General features: G+C 50.9%; 8 protein-coding genes across 8 annotated transcripts; 1 reads left to right on the forward strand and 7 right to left on the reverse strand.

The window, feature by feature from the left end:
- Window positions 1-369: 369 nt before the first annotated feature.
- BDZ83DRAFT_757989 (polysaccharide deacetylase) lies at window positions 370-2,582 on the reverse strand (the record flags this gene model as incomplete). The annotated part of the gene is made up of 2 exons (XM_060514969.1): window positions 370-2,120; window positions 2,192-2,582. 2 exons carry the CDS (start codon window positions 2,580-2,582, stop codon window positions 370-372), a joined length of 2,142 nt encoding a protein of 713 aa, XP_060358327.1.
- On the reverse strand, window positions 2,573-3,071 carry BDZ83DRAFT_642085 (uncharacterized protein; the record flags this gene model as incomplete). Its single annotated transcript, XM_060509594.1, has 1 exon — window positions 2,573-3,071. A coding segment is annotated over exon 1 (260 nt), but the record flags the coding sequence as incomplete, so codon positions are not given.
- Window positions 3,072-4,056: 985 nt separating this feature from the next.
- On the reverse strand, window positions 4,057-4,848 carry BDZ83DRAFT_724389 (uncharacterized protein; the record flags this gene model as incomplete). Its single annotated transcript, XM_060512650.1, has 1 exon — window positions 4,057-4,848. One exon carries the CDS (start codon window positions 4,846-4,848, stop codon window positions 4,057-4,059), a length of 792 nt encoding a protein of 263 aa, XP_060358329.1.
- A 156-nt stretch (window positions 4,849-5,004) lies between these two features.
- BDZ83DRAFT_155399 (uncharacterized protein) lies at window positions 5,005-6,172 on the reverse strand. Its single transcript, XM_060501357.1, has 3 exons — window positions 5,925-6,172; window positions 5,321-5,863; window positions 5,005-5,271 (listed from the first exon to the last, which is right to left on the reverse strand). Exons 1-3 carry the CDS (start codon window positions 5,974-5,976, stop codon window positions 5,150-5,152), a joined length of 717 nt encoding a protein of 238 aa, XP_060358330.1. The 5' UTR covers window positions 5,977-6,172; the 3' UTR covers window positions 5,005-5,149.
- Window positions 6,173-8,016: 1,844 nt separating this feature from the next.
- Window positions 8,017-8,344, forward strand: BDZ83DRAFT_548944 (uncharacterized protein; the record flags this gene model as incomplete). The annotated part of the gene is made up of 2 exons (XM_060503472.1): window positions 8,017-8,099; window positions 8,161-8,344. Coding segments are annotated over 2 exons (267 nt in total), but the record flags the coding sequence as incomplete, so codon positions are not given.
- A 2,748-nt stretch (window positions 8,345-11,092) lies between these two features.
- Window positions 11,093-13,284, reverse strand: BDZ83DRAFT_642132 (cation transport protein-domain-containing protein). The gene is made up of 2 exons (XM_060509595.1): window positions 11,921-13,284; window positions 11,093-11,865 (listed from the first exon to the last, which is right to left on the reverse strand). The coding sequence occupies exons 1-2, from the start codon at window positions 13,200-13,202 to the stop codon at window positions 11,165-11,167; spliced, it is 1,983 nt and encodes a 660-aa protein (XP_060358332.1). The 5' UTR covers window positions 13,203-13,284; the 3' UTR covers window positions 11,093-11,164.
- A 716-nt stretch (window positions 13,285-14,000) lies between these two features.
- BDZ83DRAFT_545071 (uncharacterized protein) lies at window positions 14,001-14,288 on the reverse strand (the record flags this gene model as incomplete). Its single annotated transcript, XM_060503443.1, has 1 exon — window positions 14,001-14,288. A coding segment is annotated over one exon (288 nt), but the record flags the coding sequence as incomplete, so codon positions are not given.
- A 246-nt stretch (window positions 14,289-14,534) lies between these two features.
- Window positions 14,535-15,164, reverse strand: BDZ83DRAFT_592586 (uncharacterized protein; the record flags this gene model as incomplete). The annotated part of the gene is made up of 1 exon (XM_060506549.1): window positions 14,535-15,164. A coding segment is annotated over one exon (630 nt), but the record flags the coding sequence as incomplete, so codon positions are not given.
- Window positions 15,165-15,889: the final 725 nt, after the last annotated feature.

The raw sequence follows: 15,889 nt of genomic DNA on the forward strand, positions 1-15,889 counted from the left end.
CACATGAATAAATCCATTTTGAGTTGCATACTAGCGATTAAGGACAAGTCGACAGGTTCATAGGAAGGTCGACCGCTTGGATAGGGGCGGTGATGGCTTGTTGAGTCGACCAGCTCCACCGGCATCAACACCACACGATAAAGGCCTCAACTATACCCTTCCGCACACTAGCTAGGGCGACTTTCCACGAGGTAGACAACTCCTCCGACTGATGAAATAAAGGCACTCATATAATTGCCAGTATCAATCACCTATCAGTCATATGCTACGTGCATGGATAGGAAAGTTACAAATGAGAAGGCTGTTGTCAGAATATCCAGTATTCCCTCAACCCCCTTGATCCCCGCCTCCTCGCCGGCATCTCCGCAATCACAGCGGAGGTGCGTTCGGGTCCTCCATACACTGATCAATCCTCATAATCTGCTTACCAGTAGCCTTGGCCTGTCTGATGAATTCCGGGAAGTACTCGACTGTTGTGTTGTACGAGAAGTGCATGACCACCAAGTTCCCTCCCTTGGCAACGTCGGCCTTGAATGAATCAACTTGCTTCTCCGGCGTGCTCGTCTCGGCCCACAACCAGTCCTGCACATCGACGCTCCAGTTGATAAGGTACGCCTTGTCTGATCTGGAGGCAGCCGCCCAGCGCTGACGCATGCGCGCGCCTTCGACGCCGTACGGCGGGCGGAAGTAATTCGATCTCTCGCCAAAGAGGTTCGTCATCACCCTGTAATCTTCATTGTACTCCCAGTCGATGCTCTCAGTGTCGGGCAGTCCTTCCATTCTCGGATGAGTGTAGGAGTGCAGTGCAATCTGGTGGCCCTCGCTCTTGAGCTGTTGGTAGAGGCTGGCCATGCCAGTCGAGGGGTTTTCGAGCACTGCGCCGACGGCAAAAAAGGTCACTTTTATCCCTGCGTCGCTGATGATTTGCGCTAGTCTTGCGGCATATTTTGGGTTTCCATCGTCGATGCCGAACGCGAAAGAGTTAGGCCGCGTGCAGGCAAAGACAAGGGTTCCTGAGGGCAGCTTTTGGGGGATGCTTACCCCTGAAGGGATGGAGGGCACGATCTCAATCTTCGTTAGGACCACTGGCTCAGTACTATAAATACCCCTAATGGCTACACTGGCGACACGCTGAAGGTTGATGTTGAAGTGCGAGATGGGGATGTAAATGTCGCTGCTCGTGGTCGCGTACCGACTTGCTTCCAGGCTGTCTCTCGTTTCAGGGTATGGTGCCACACCATCATTGCATTGTGAATTGTGCTGTTGCAATGAGATAGAGAATTTGGTATGACCCGAATAGGTGATGTGTAAGTACGATCCACTTTGACTGCGCAAATCCCGACATCCCCCGCTCATTAGACTGGTGAAGGCGTAGTCTGGAGCCGAGGCGACGATTGTAACGCGGTTCGAACCCCAAGTAAGACCCAACTCATCGCCACCGTGCCAGAACCCAAGCGAATTCGTGTTTGCGTTGGCAAAGGTGTCAATCACAAGCCCAGAGACCGTAGCAGCTGGTGCCGGGACGGTTTGAGTTGGCCCTGTTGGGGTGGTGGCCATGGGCACTACCCAACCAGTTGGGGTGCTTCCGCAGTAAAGTGCCAGCGAGCCCAGTGTGATGGGCCGAGTCGGCGCTTCGAGAACGATGGATCGCAGTTTGCTGAGATTGACTCCGCTGAACTTTGACCAGGGGAAGCTGTAGAGCTTCTCGGTTCCGTCAAAGGTCCAGCCCAATTGTGCAGTCGTCTGAGATGAATACGCTGTTACCTCGCCCTCACACGTCGTCTTGGAAGTCAACTCGATCTTGAAGGTTGTTCCAGCCGGGGCATTGATCCGGAGTGAGATCCCACCGTACTTCGAAGCATCCAAGCATCCGACCTGAGTGAAGAAGTATGAAGAAGTGTCTTTTGGTGTCAGTGTGATGTGATGATTGCTGACAACCTTGGACTGCATTGTTCCGTCATCTCCTGTCGGCAGTAGAAGTGAGTTGTACTGCAAGAAATCAAGGCGTGATTGTGACGCCCAGTCATCTACCAAAAGCGCCGAGCAAGCTGGGTTGTTTGACTGGGTCGGAGATGGCACCGAGCTTGTAGGGGCCTGCGTAACCGTCGTAATCGTAGTGACTGTGAGGTTTATGTCAGCAGTAAGCGGGATGATTTCCGGACTGATCCCAGCCCGACTAGTTATCACTTACAAGTCGAGGTTGCTGATGACCCCTGAGCACAGACAAACGAGATCTTGTCAAGCTGCCATTCTTGGGTGGACGAAAACGACCCAAGGACAAATGACAAAGCGGCATTGAGGTTTCCGGCAGCAAAGCTACTCAATGGGATGCGCAGCGTCTGCCAGCCGCCGGTTAGGCCTGTGACTCGGAAAGACGTTTTAGAACTAGTCGTCGCTGAGCAGCTTGAGGCGGAGTTCAACTCGGTAGTGAAGGCTGCCCCTGACACTGGTGCTTTGATGTCAAGCTGGACGTGTGTGTACAAGTCGGTCTGCATTGCTTGGCAGGGGAATGTCTCGTAGTAGTAAGCTCCGCTCTTCGGAGTGAAGCTTAGGATACCACCAGCCGCGGAGATGCTGGTCATGCTCGCATCATCTATCGAACGTCATGTTGGTCATTTGAGACTCTTGGACAGCTGCTTTGTGGAGATCCACTGGTAATTCCACCCGAAGTTTCGGACGCTCCCGATGAATTCGTGGTATCTTACCTGAAGTCCATGAGCCCATATTATTTCTGTTCGTTGTGAATGAGCTGGAGAAGTCATCCACGAGAAGATCAGATGTACAGGCAGCGGCAACAGCAGCTACTACCCCGTAGGCCCCGGCCAAGATACTGTGAGCCTGAAATTGCACCATCTTGTGCGAATCTCTCAGCGTCTGTCTCGAGTTGTTGGTAACGAATGTATGAATGGGCGTCCTTGGCGACCATCTGTCCACCAGATGAGCTGATGACCGAAAATTGCGACGACCGGCGGAGCACCTCCATATTATATGCCATCCAGAATACAGTCAAGATGCCGAATTTTCGTGTTGAGTTGCGCCAGGCTCTTGGCCGCAGAAGCCCAGGTTGTGTGTGGTTCGATCCCACTACACTCAGCTGAAATTTCATGCGACCCGGGCACAGAGGATGCCACTGTGCAGTAGCATAGATGCGGGCCGTGGCGTCACTCATGCGTTTTCCTCAGGTCCGCTAGAAAACGTTGACCTCTCACAATGGAACTTGGCGGTCGCCAAATGTTCAACGTTTCCCCCGCTCGCGGGCCGGGCCAGGGGGACTGAACACGGAGAGGCATTCGTCGAGTCGATGGCGTTTTCAAGACCCCCGCGGCACCGCATTATACCCCGGACTCCAACCCATCGGTGTCGTGCATTCTCTCATTGGAAGCCCGGGCCGGTGATCCAAGGTTGTATCAACTGCCTCTTAAGGCTCCATCCGCGCTCACAATCTTCTGTGTTAATGGTCAGTCGCATCAAGCTGATGTCGATGTGGAGTCGGTGAGCCTCCAAGCTTATGTGAGCATGCTAGGGCGCTAGCAAGCAATAGTCTCGCAATACGATGCTTGGCGCAGCCAAAATCGGTGGGAATTCCACCCGTCGACGAAGCCATCGGAGAGGAAAGAAGGACACATAACAACGCGTGATGTGATGTGTTTTCGTAAATTGTGCGACAAGCAACCTCTTCACTCTTTGTCGGAATAGAGTCGAAAAATAGACCAAGATGACGCGTTTCCGTCGAGCGAATACAGACAAGATTTAGGGCGCAAATTCAGCTTGGCAACCTATTACGTTTTCAAGTTCCTATTCAGGAAGGCGGCACTACTTACTTTCGATCTTTGTTCACTGCAGGGGCTTACAGGAACCTGAGGTCGTCAACGGCATTCATTCACAAGTTGCATTAAGAATGAGAGATACATCAGGTGGCTCATGTAATTTGAAGCATCGTCAAAAGAGAGAAGCTAATTTTATGAATGACCGGTCGAGGCTGGAGCTTTGATGTTATCACTAGCAGAGCCACGAAAGGGCTTGGGACAGCGCTGTGACAACGACACAACACGGGTTCTAGGGACGCCTGTTGCGACCAGCGAAGACCAGTACACCACCACTTTCATCATCGCTACCACCGTTTTTTTCGTGAGCAGTGACGCTACGAGTGTCTTCAATGTTGCTCGATACGGGTATGCTCTTCACGACAGACGGGTGAACGCGTGAGTGCACGTGCGACGAGATGGACAAGCCTCCGATCCGGGACGACAGGTCATCTAGGGTGTCTGGGATGCCAGTAAGCGACTGACATGTTGGCATCGACGAGTACGTGTTAGAGTCGAATCTCTTCCTCACACATACTTTCTCCCTAAGCGCAGTGAGGGCATCTTCGCGGACCTTTGCCAAAACCGCATCAATCATTTTGTCTTTGTATCGTGAGCTGTCTCCCTCTACCAAAGCATCGGGAACAGCCCAGTTTCGGTATACGTTGCGGTGAGGCGAGCGAACTCTGACACCGCTGCTGTGAGCAGCGAAATAGTACTCGCAAAGTCGACAGGTGGGCTTGCTGCAACCGATGTATTTGTTACCCTCATAGAAAGGGATGGAGTGAGTGTCCTCTGCAAACTGTTTGCGTAGCCAGTCGAGAAGAAGGACTTCACTGTGCACAATCGGTCGGAAACCTTTTGGGTTAGATTTGCAGCACTGAGCTGCAATTAGCTCATCAAGCTTGCAAACTTGCAGTTCGTCCGCGTATTGACTGTAAGTCTCAATCATCCCGACATCTCCCGTCATTCGCGGTATTATATCATGTGCGGAGCGAACTGTTTGTCTTTGCAAAGTGTTAAGGCCGGCCTGGAACGCGTTCATCGGATTGGGCATTGGCCTGCTTGAGGTGATAAACTTGATCTTGATGCTGTCAGTGTCGAACAGCTCTGGATGACGCCTTCGTGCTACGAAGATAGTCTGAGTTGCTCTCAAGTAAGAGACAAGTCGACCGATGAAATGTTGCAGTTCAGCCCAATGCGGTGATTCGTCAAACCTTCCCAGCTTTCCTCTGTCGACGATGGAATGGAAAATTACTGATTGCCGAAGGTCTGCAGCCGCCCGGACAAGTGCTTCATCGTCTTGCGAGCTTTTCTCTGCGACTGTAAAATTAACCGGGAATTCTTCACAAGGACTCTAATGTTAAAGAGTTCGAATCGTTACCTGAAGGGGAGATGTTTCCAGCCGATGTTGTTGAGCTGTCAGCCACGCTTTGAAGCCTCAGCAATGCTTGTTTGACCGAAATATCTTCTAGGGGCATTAGAAGAGCCAGTCGTGTTTGAAGGTAGATACTCACCATGCACAGATCCACACCTATCGCAATCTTCAATGCATTTAGTAAGTCCATGAGCCAGACCAATGCGATAGCACTGGACTCGCTCGTGATTGAAGGCCAAAATCTTTTCGAGTACATGGCGGGCCTGTGTCGAAGTGGCATCTTCCATAATAACCGATGAACTTGCACTTGTGTGACTCAAGTATTCAAAGAGATCTAGAAGAAATGTCTCTGCTTCCTTGATCTCTATAGGAGACCTCTGGTTGGATGCAAAGGTATAGACCAGACTGTCAGGTAACTGGATGATGGCCACAGATGTGACAGTCTCGCCTCCACGCCGATTGTCGCAAATCTGCGCCAGCTTATTCATTAAGCATTCATGAGTCATTCTATAATTATCGCCTGGTTCAGAGACATCGCTCGGAGCTTTGTTCGGCTGTTGTCCATTGCGCGAACAAGCCTGCATCAGACTTGAAAGCAGTATCAAGGCTTCGTAGAATCTGTTCAGCCTTTTGCAAAGCTCTAGACTGATGGGGTGATCCAGGCCGTCGGCCGTCACCATCTCTGTCAATGTGGTATCAGGTTAGTCGAGGCTTTCACAAGAATTAGGATGAGGATTTCTCACTTTTCCCCGATCCCCTAGCAGGACTTCGTGTCATGAGTTTCCCTTTGGCCATTTGAATGAAGCTAAGAGAAGGAACCTAATCGGATTCAGATAGTACGTTGCCAAGGTAGGTACCTCGCAATATATCAAGTGAAGAGCTAGCTGTATCCGCTATCCGCACCGATTGAACATGAACGACGCGTAATTTTCTTTCAAATTTGAGGAAAATCTTGGTTGTTTAAGCAAAGTACACAAGAACTCACGCATGGGACCCATGTTAGCTTTCAAAGCACTGACAGCGACCCGAGGCGGACGACCATCGCCGAGTTAGCGCAAAACTTGACAAAAGAGTCGGAAAAGGAAGTCCCGCGCGCATATGCGTTAGTCGCCAACTCGCGACCTTAGGGTGCTAGCCTTACCAACATATCCCATGGATTTGCTGATAGCCAGCTGTTCAATTTGCAGCCACACCCATTGGTCTAGAGTCACTAGTGCGCAGCTGATTGCATAAAAAGTGGGAGGCCGCGGAGGCCAACAATCGAGGTTCTGAGCAATGGTTGGTCCTAAGGTCCATACGACATGTCGGGTCTTGCTGTTGAACGATGGTGCCATGCGAGCCAGAAGGAACGACTGCTTTTAATGCCCAAGGCTGGTACCGTGCTTCGAGGCATATTACAAGGCATCTTGATGTCACCCTGAATATCTTCTGTTGGTTATCTAGTTAGGCAGCAAACCGGTCGCCTGAATGTTCCAACAACTTTGAGGCGTCAGTAGAGCCTGCCACTCCATGCTAATTGGTCAACGTGCTCGTGGGGATGGTTGGCCTCCCGCATCCTGACCTGCAACGGGCTGCAGAGTACATTCGCCCCATCTCATCAAGCCATCCGAACGCGACAAGTTCACCGAATTCTATTTCCACTAAGACGACGTACGTTAGACGGATAGTCAATCATACTCCAGCCAGTTTTGGCAGTATGCGCGAGTAGTGCCGCTCGGGTCGAATGTCAGGCGAGGAATGATTCGCTACAGGTGAGAGTAGGTAACGAGCATGTCAAGAGAAATTGGAAGAAAAAGAAAGAAGTGTCAAAGCCGAGTTCTTCTAATGAAAGCCATCGAAAGTACATAGATATTTGTTCTCTGAAAGATCGAAATACTTTAAAAGGGGCCTCGACTTCTGGTCAAATCCACCGCAGATGGCATTCTTCACGCTTTCATGTTTGACCTAACGAGTTGAGCGCAGTCTTCTTCTCCTGGCATGGTACTGCATGCACACCATCCATCGCTGTATCATCTCAACTTGCTTGAGAAGACTCATATTTTCCGGAAGATCAACCTGTATTAAGAAACATGTGAGTACTGACATTTTTCCACAACGTTTCTTTGAATTGGGGGTCAACCTTTATGGTTCTAAGGTAGTTAATGATACATGTATTCACCGCTGTGGAACCGCGGAAACACTACGGGAGGCCAGCGCTAACGATACCTCGTCAGCTTGAATTCAATATTTATCCCCGGACGAGGATTGTTTGTTTTGGTAATTCTGAGCTTTGTTTGGGGCACCAAGAGGTTTGTCATCTCCTAGAAGTCAAGGCACCACTGCTAATGTTAAACCAAGTTTGCTCTAGGTCACGTACAGAAATACGAAGCAGAGAGCCAATAGAATCATTTGAGTACTAGATACTGCCCCGAGAGAACAAGCTCAAGTTCAAATACTGTCATGCGTCGGGAGCCTCAACACCACGGAACCCCTCGGGTAACCCACGACTATTCTGGGGCCAATGAGCCAAGGGGTTGGCTGTCAACCACAGGTGGTTACATAAACAACGCCTACGCCCCTACTTCTGACGATTTCATCGATCCTTCACTGTTACCTCACACACAAACGAGCTCATTCAGCCCAGATTATTACGCCGCCCAATCTGATTATCAGTCTTCTGAACCCGCATCTCAAGCGCTTTAGGCGCTTCGGGGTGGATCTCCACACAGGGTCAATTCCCACCACGGATCATCACAGGGACTAGGAGTCTGGAACGATATGGACGCCGAAATGTACGCTCAGGAGGCGGTACAGACCCCCCATAACCCCGCCAGTCTGCCTCTTGAATTGAATCCTCCACAACAACCGCGTCAACTCCCGTACGTTTGTACCGGGAACCCAAACTGCACCAGAAGCTATGAGAAGAAGCATGAGCTCAAGTAAGTTCATACATCTCACTGCTTCCATGCCTGCACGGTATATCTGACATTAGAATCTCAGTCGACACATGAGGAAGCATAGCAGGCCATGCGCTTGTCCAGTTGAGAACTGCACTGCGAAGTTTGCGGATAAGAAGAGTTTGGACCGACACAAGGCCACTCATGGAATTGGAAGGGGTGAATTTGACTGTCCTGAGTGCACCGAAACGTTCACAAGGGCCGATAACTTGCACCGCCATCAGCAGAAGCAGCATTGATTAAGAGGCTAGAGCGTTGATACATTTGCGAAGGATTCATCATTTGGATTATGCGTTTACATTGCTGTATATCTCTATTCATAGTGCGCGTTCATGAATTTTAGATGTTGACTATCACGTCACTGCCTCGAACTCCACTCTAGCATTTCTAGCTCTCCCAAGTCTCTTCTATAATTACTCTGGGTGCCGGTAATCGGTCGACACAAATATTCACATTTATTTATTTTTTCAATGACCTCGTAAGATTTCGGCATCTAAGTATTGCATTCATCTACGCTAGATTCCGCCTTTTGATGCCTTTGCGCTTTCAGGACAGAGTTAGCCCGGTCAAAATGATGCTGCCCTCTCTGCTTGAGTGGCTCCCACCTGACGTTATCACCGCCCAGCAATCCTGTCCTGAAGTTTATTAAAACCGTACTTTTTACCTTCCACCTAGACCATTGACTATGCTGAACAATGACTTCCAGTCAATGAACTGACAAGTCAGTCGCACCGGGTTCACCTCGGATGCACCCCAAACCACACCCCCTTCGACGCAAGGCTTGCACTAATTGGCTGAAATTCATGCACATCTTTTAAACTAATGCCGGAGGCCAACTCCAAGGCTTTCTGAGCTAGCCCAACAGAAAGAAGCAGATAACAATCACTGTGCGCTTTCGTGCTGTAGCGACAAATGGTTGGTTGAGCATCCTTGCGATACTTTACTCCCTTGCTTATCACGAGGCAGGCTGACAACACCATCAACAGCTATTGAAGGAGACTACGAGCGATCCCAACATAGTCCCTGGCATTGATTTTGCTACAACATCTATCAGTGCATGGCATCACACCTGCAGTGAGCGACCCACTTTGGTCAGAGCAAAGATTACGCGACAGCTTGTGAGGACAGATCTTACACGTGCCGACTGCGGTCCGCAGGAGGGAACGGGGACTTCACTGAAAAGGCTGCTGTGTTGCGCACATTTAAAGACCGATTCCCTGGGGGTTTTGGGCTTTGCTATCTTCACCAATACCTCACATATCGAATTCCCAAATCACTTGGACATTACTGCTCTAGTATGTGCTACCACCCTATAAGATCAGCTACTGCGGGAGGCCTTTCTCACGAGTGACCACTGACTCAACCCAGAGAACTGAATGAATCGATGTGAAATCATCTGTTCACCAACAGTAGGGCTGCTCTGACCTACGCTGTGGACATATTAGGCCGTGGGTGTATGTACACTCGTCTATCCTGAACGGGGGCTCTGCTGACCCCCATATGTGTGCAACAGGGCTGATATTCGCCGTAATGCGACGCGTGGTACTTGAAAATGGGGTTTCAGAGGACAATTCGTATTCTTATTGCACAGCGTGGCAGTTGGAGGCTCTCCCTGAGGACGACCTAGACCTGTACGAAGTTAATTGAGCATCTCATGGCACACTCGGTCCACCCAATGCTTTCCACAGGCCTGCCCCAACTATCCAAGATCATCACTTCGCCTCTCTTGGCCATCCTTCCGGAACCACATCTTCAGGGCTCTAGGCTCCTGGGGTTGGATTGTCGCCATGAAGAAACCCCCAATTTGATCAGCGGCTTTCGCAGGTTCCGGTGGGATTAGCTATGACTGATGAAGAAGCAACGGCCCGGGCTGCCCAAATGGCATATGAGATCCAACATGTGTGCGAGTTTTGTGGGGAGGTATTTCAAGAGCCTAGGAACCTCACGTGAGTAATTCTTGTGGGCTCCAGCAGCCCAGGAAATGTAATAACGCAATCCAGGAGACATCGAGACAAGCACCTGAGGCCTTTTCAGTGTCTTTTTTACATGCCTGGAGCATTTCCAAGCCAGTGCATAGAGAGATTCGCTGCCGAGAAAGATTTAGACCGGCATCGTGACGTAACTCACAAGAAAAGGGAAAACGTGGAGAAGTACACGTGCGCTGACTGCGGGACTGAATTTACAAGATATGATAATCTCGTGCGCCACAGGAATGAGACTTGCAAATTTCGGGAGAAAGGGGGATGATAAGTCAGAGGGAGCTTGTTCTAGGAGATGGAGCATTTACAGATAGCCATGTCATATTTGGCCGAAAGACCAGACCAGAGTCGTTGGACGAGGGGACAAAATGAATGCATGCATTGAATAAATAATCCATGACCTAAGTCTGAGAGTGACCAGCAAATATGTTCTAGCTCAGATGAGATATTGTTTGCGTAAATTGGGAGTGATACATTAGTAAAGATCAAACTAATGATCTATCACATCATTTGAGAAGAAGAATTGTTAGAAGGAATAATTTCCGTCTCAAAACAACCGATGAATGACCAAAATCGACGCGCCACTCATGCTCAGCTGCAATAACTCTTGCTCGCCAGCGGCCATAGAATGTGCGGCTCCTCGAAGCCCTGGTTTGATCTCTTGGAGACTAGCTGCTAAACCGCATCATACGATGTGATGGACTTGCCGCTGCAGGCGACGGGAAGACGTGTATGCTAGGGTGAACGTTTTTCGTGCCTATGATCCGAATGCCGGCTTCCATGTGTACAGAAGAGACATGGGTAGTCGTACACATCCACCCAGCCTATGGTAGCAGTGTACACAAACGACAGACGGCTATGTGCGTCACCCTAAAGTTTCATAGAAATACGGGCTTAAGAAACGTTTCGAATCCTGCAACAAAGGTTCCTTTGCAGGTCTAAATGTACAATTACGCCCGCGCAAGGCTGACAGAGATAGACATCCTTTGAAGGTCTCTCCGATTCATTACTGTTCCTCTGCATATGTGCATGTAAGATGTATACTTAACTTTTACATTTTGAAGCCATTTACTCCACTTCATGCCTGTTTCTAGCCCCTCTCAGTCTCCAATCTTCCTCTTCCTCCTCCAATAGCCTCTGTCCAGGTAATCGCACAGCCCTATCCAAGGCTACGGGCAAACCTCGATGACGCCCTCTCAACATAACGAGACATAAGACTAGTTTGCTCCCGGGATGCCATCCTCCAGAGAAACTCATGGCATCTTTAGGAAGTCCAACAGATATGCCAACGCAGCCGTAGCCCGAAACCACTTCAAAAATGACATTGAAGACTGAAAAGTGCACCGGATCTTCCAGGAAGTGTGACGTCTCTATAGTTACGATAATCAGAACAGCCAGTGCGAGAAGCCACAGATCGTGTGCGAGTTGACCACGGATTTGCTGGTTCACGAAACTCATTCGAGTTTCAAATCCGCTGCCTCTCTTCTCGCTTTTTGCAGCACCAACACCAGCAAAGCTTAAATTCTCTCGTAGGAAGTGTGTCAAAATCCCGGTACCGCTAGGGTCCCTTTTCTCGTCCGGGTGAGAAGAGACTGGAGACATCTTATCATCGTCATAGATCCCTAGAGACCGCTCTTCGTAGACGTTGGAGTGTCGCATAGTAATCACCACAGGGTACACGGAAATGTACATCATGATAACATACAGTACCTGCAGCCCGGGATAGGCAGAGGCTATTGGGATGACGTAGAAGCCTCCAGAGCGGACAGCTAAAACGCAGTCAGTAGTTGTCTTTTTCCGACAGGAGTGTAGATAGTGACATACCTAACGCTTGGAATAAGCCGTCCAGAACTCTAGCCCCAGCAGGAATAGCTTCGATAACTGGGTTACCGATATTGAGAACCTCAAATGCCATCCAATCAATACCATTCGTCATGAGGACCATGAAGAAGAGCCACCACGTCGGTCGTGACGGGAAAAGATTGGTATAAACTCGACGCGGGTATTTCAGGATGAACTCCAATGTGCTCTTGAGCTCCACCAACGTTTCCTCGGCGGTCGTCACTCGAAGTATTCTCAATGCTGCCCAGAAGATGAGCCTCAGAAACAGCGGGTAGGCCGTGTTGCCCGCGAGAATGAGTAAGCCCATGGTTATGAGCACGAAATATGCCTGTTGGAAGGGCACTACGTTGGCGTCCAGCAATGACATCCCCGAATTGTTGAATGCTGAGACGGCGAAGAATATGCCGGCCCACCACGGGTTTGCACCGTTGGATGTTGCGACTGTCGGCATATTGTTCGCGATCCAGGCTCCGAGAGCAAGACTTCCTAGTACTTGCCAGAGCACTGAATACAGCGGGACCACGATAGACAACAGTTGAAGGGCCCGGTATTCGAGACCTCCTAGACAAGAGCGTTCGGGTCCCGTGAGGGAGTGGAACTGGGAGTTGCGGCCCTCTTTGGAAGCGCTGAGAAAGGACAGCCAAGGTCGAGTAGGTGTCTTGTCTGAATGGGTCGAAGTTATTGAACGGCGGGTGATATTTCCTGTGGTTTCGATGGTAATGTGATTACCCGCGGCTTGAGGTTGAGTCGATGTCTCTACGTCCATCAAGCCGGTGCCACTCGCAGCTCCTTTCTCTTGAGCCGCAGCGATATTGTTAATTGACACTGACAGGCCCCCATCCTGCCGGCTTCCTTCTTTCTGGGCACGAGCGACCGCCCGCAAGCTCTTTTCAAAGACATGCTTCCTCGCCACGACCGTCCATATCGATACCCAAACAGAACTACCGATAATAATAAGCAGCCACAGCATCACCTGTTGCCACACAGTCATCTCGCTGAGGTTGAGCGTGTTGAGTCCGGCTTCCGTCATGGCGGAGATGACGAGGAAAAGCGAGTCTACATAGCTGATGCTGCCGCGTGGATTCGACGAGCCGTAAAAGATTGCCGATGCGAGGAGGGTCGTGCCGATGAAGTAGGCATAATGCAGTGTTATGAAGTTGAGAGGTGGCAAGAGTGCCCGGAGTCCGCTCTTGGATGAATTAGCTTCATCCTGGTAGCGTTGACGAGAATTCGTCGCAGATTGTGGCATTGTGAGTGTTAACATCTCAACCAGGAGTCTGTCAGCACCGTTGGACGCCGAGCCGGCAAATAGATTAAACTTTCGAAATCGCGATTGCCAAGTCCGATAGATCTGCGCAGCCAAGGCCGACTTGGTTTTGTTGTCGTCACCTCTTAATTGCTCACTCAACCTTTCTCTTGACCATTTCCTGAGGGGAAACAGCAGTAAAAGTTCACACAAAACCCCTGTCAAACATTTTGCCGTCAACACAACATTTGGAACCTTTCAACCTTTTTCACAGCTCACAAATTGTCGGTGAGAGGGGTTCAGGAGTGGGTAAGAGCCACTTGACCAAGCCGAGTCATTCGTCAAAGGAGACAACAAAATTTCGCGCTAAAGGGGCACCGTCTGCAGAGCCAGTGCTTCTTCATCTCGCTTGGCACGTGGGCCCGCTGAAGCTTAATCTCACCGAGCTTCACCGACGATTTCAAAGTCAAGAGAGCTCTTCAGCCCAACAACTCACATAGGCCAGGATATACGAAGTTAAGGAGTAAACGAGAAGACGCAAGTTGCTTCACGGAGAGTGTATCGCAGCGAGTACACTTCATGAGGTGAAACACTAGTTCGGGCAAGCCAATTTATTCAAACATCCTACTCGTGAACACCCAGCTACCATATCCAAAGACAGCCAAACCCAGCCATGTGAAATCAAGCTCCAGAGTGCCTTTTGTCGTAAGATACATATGCCGTGCTCCTCGGTATTTTTAGACCGGTATGAAAATTATAGAGACAAAAGAAAACAAATCCCTTGAGGACTCCCTAGTCCGCCAGCTACCTCTTCGCTTAGAATCCGAGGAGACCGTTGAAGGTGGTGGCAACAGCTGCGCTCTTGTCACCGGAGGCCAAAATCTGGGCCTTGGCGTCCAGGCACTGGGTCTTGGCAGCATCGTTGGCCTCGCAGACGTTGGTGAGCTGATCGCAGACGCGGTTGATGATGATGTTGGGGTTGAGGGCATCCTGCTGGCCCTGGGCAACGAGGGCGTCGGTGGGCAGGAAGGTTCCCTCGTCGGCCTTGCGGCCAGCACGGCCAAGCTGGAAGTCAATGGTGGGAGTGCACTTTCCGAAGTCAGCGGCACCAGTGGCAGCTCCACCGTTGTTGGCGTTGCCGGCGTTTCCAGTGTTGGCATTGCCGTTGTTGGCGTTGTTGTTGCCGGTGTTCTGGTTCTGGTTGTTGTTCTGGTTGTTGTTGTTGTTGTTGTTCGCGTTGCCAGTGTTGGCGTTACCGGTGTTGTTGCTCGCGCCGGCGTTTCCGCTGGCGGCACCGCCGCAGGAGCTTCCAGCGTTGGCATTTCCGGTGTTGGCATTGGCATTGCCGGCATTGTTGTTGTTGTTCTTGTTGCCGTTGTTCTGGTTGTTGTTGGCGTTACCGGTGTTGGCGTTACCAGTGTTGGCATTGCCGTTGTTGTTGCCGGCGTTGGCGTTGCCTCCGGCGGCAGCACCACCAGCAGCCTGGCCCTTGACGGTGAAGTTGGAGAAGCCCTGAGCCTGCATCACCTCGGCGACAGACAGACCAGTGGCGTCAAAGGGGTTCTGGAGAGAAGTGGCCGAGTTGGCGTTCTCGGCATCGGATCCGGTGACGGCCGGGTCGACGAGGGGCACGATGCCTCGAAGGGCCTCGGTGGCGGGGAGAGAGGCATCGCCGCAGATGCTGGGGACGCTGACGACGAAGGGGTTGAAGTTCTGCTCGGCGGCAACGACACCCTTGGCAGCCTCGAGAACGTCGGCACCGGTACCGAGGGCGGCGATCTTGTCGGCGAGAGTCAACTTGTCGCAGGGGTCGGCGGCGGCGAGGAGAACACCCGGGATGCCTCCGGCGAGGGTGGCGGCTTCACCGGGGTTGCCAGCCTGCAGAGAAGAGACGGCTTGAACGGGGACCTGCTCCTGGCCGAAGCGGGCTTCGACAGCGGCCAGAACGGCGGAGATGAGAAGGATCTTAGAGTAAGACATGTTTGCTGATTTGAGGTTGTGAAGGGTTGGTTGAAGCAACGTTTACTGGGTGTCGAAGAATCGAACGGGGTTTAGAAGTTAAAAGTTGGAAAAAAGATTGTAATAGACCGGCTAGCGGTGTGTAGTTGGATCAGGACAAGAAAGAGTGTCGAGAACGTAAAAAAGTTCACAGAACTGAAAGATTGAAGAGTAGAGAAGGATGTTTGTTGGCTGCTGGTTGAGGAGGGAAGAAAAGAGAGTTGGGATGACAGGCGGGATCATCAACATTATATAGATCTGAGAGTGTCCGATGTCAGATGAGTTGTTTCCATGATCCCACGGCTCTCTTGCTACGCGCATAGGCAAGAAGGGGGCAAGACGAGACAGTCTGCGACGATGACAACCCATGGCGGGCATCTTCCCATCCCTTCTAGATGCCGTTCCCACTTTCTCTCATACATGGGATCGTAGCCGAGAAGGCAAGCCAACTCTGCCTGCTTTCTGTCTTGCTCAGCCATCAGTAAACGCCGCCTCGTGGGAGAGTATGCCTAGGTCGAGGTCGCAACGTGCCGCAATGTCCTACTCATGGCCCCGACCACCCCCTTAGCGACGATCATACTAGAGCAATGGGATGAAATAGCCATGGTGCGGCAAGGACGTCACGGCCATCACAGTGGCCCAAGTCGTCCGCGTGCTGCAAAGTGTCGTCCCAACTGGCCTCACACGCACAGTTTGTCTCATGTTGC

The sequence above is a fragment of the Colletotrichum acutatum genome (genome assembly GCF_030867785.1).
Source record: "Colletotrichum acutatum strain CBS 112980 chromosome Unknown BDZ83scaffold_194, whole genome shotgun sequence".
In the NCBI taxonomy this organism is placed as follows: Eukaryota; Fungi; Ascomycota; class Sordariomycetes; order Glomerellales; family Glomerellaceae; genus Colletotrichum; species Colletotrichum acutatum.

Coding starts and splice junctions, on each gene's coding strand:
- BDZ83DRAFT_642132 (XM_060509595.1), bottom strand. CDS start 13,202: ATGTTAACACTCACAATGCCACAATCTGCGACGAATTCTCGTCAACGC. Junction 11,866..11,920: donor CGGCTTATTCCAAGCGTTAG/GTATGTCACTAT, acceptor ACTGCGTTTTAG/CTGTCCGCTCTGGAGGCTTC.
- BDZ83DRAFT_155399 (XM_060501357.1), bottom strand. CDS start 5,976: ATGGCCAAAGGGAAACTCATGACACGAAGTCCTGCTAGGGGATCGGGG. Junction 5,864..5,924: donor TGCTAGGGGATCGGGGAAAA/GTGAGAAATCCT, acceptor CCACATTGACAG/AGATGGTGACGGCCGACGGC. Junction 5,272..5,320: donor TAGGTGTGGATCTGTGCATG/GTGAGTATCTAC, acceptor TGCCCCTAGAAG/ATATTTCGGTCAAACAAGCA.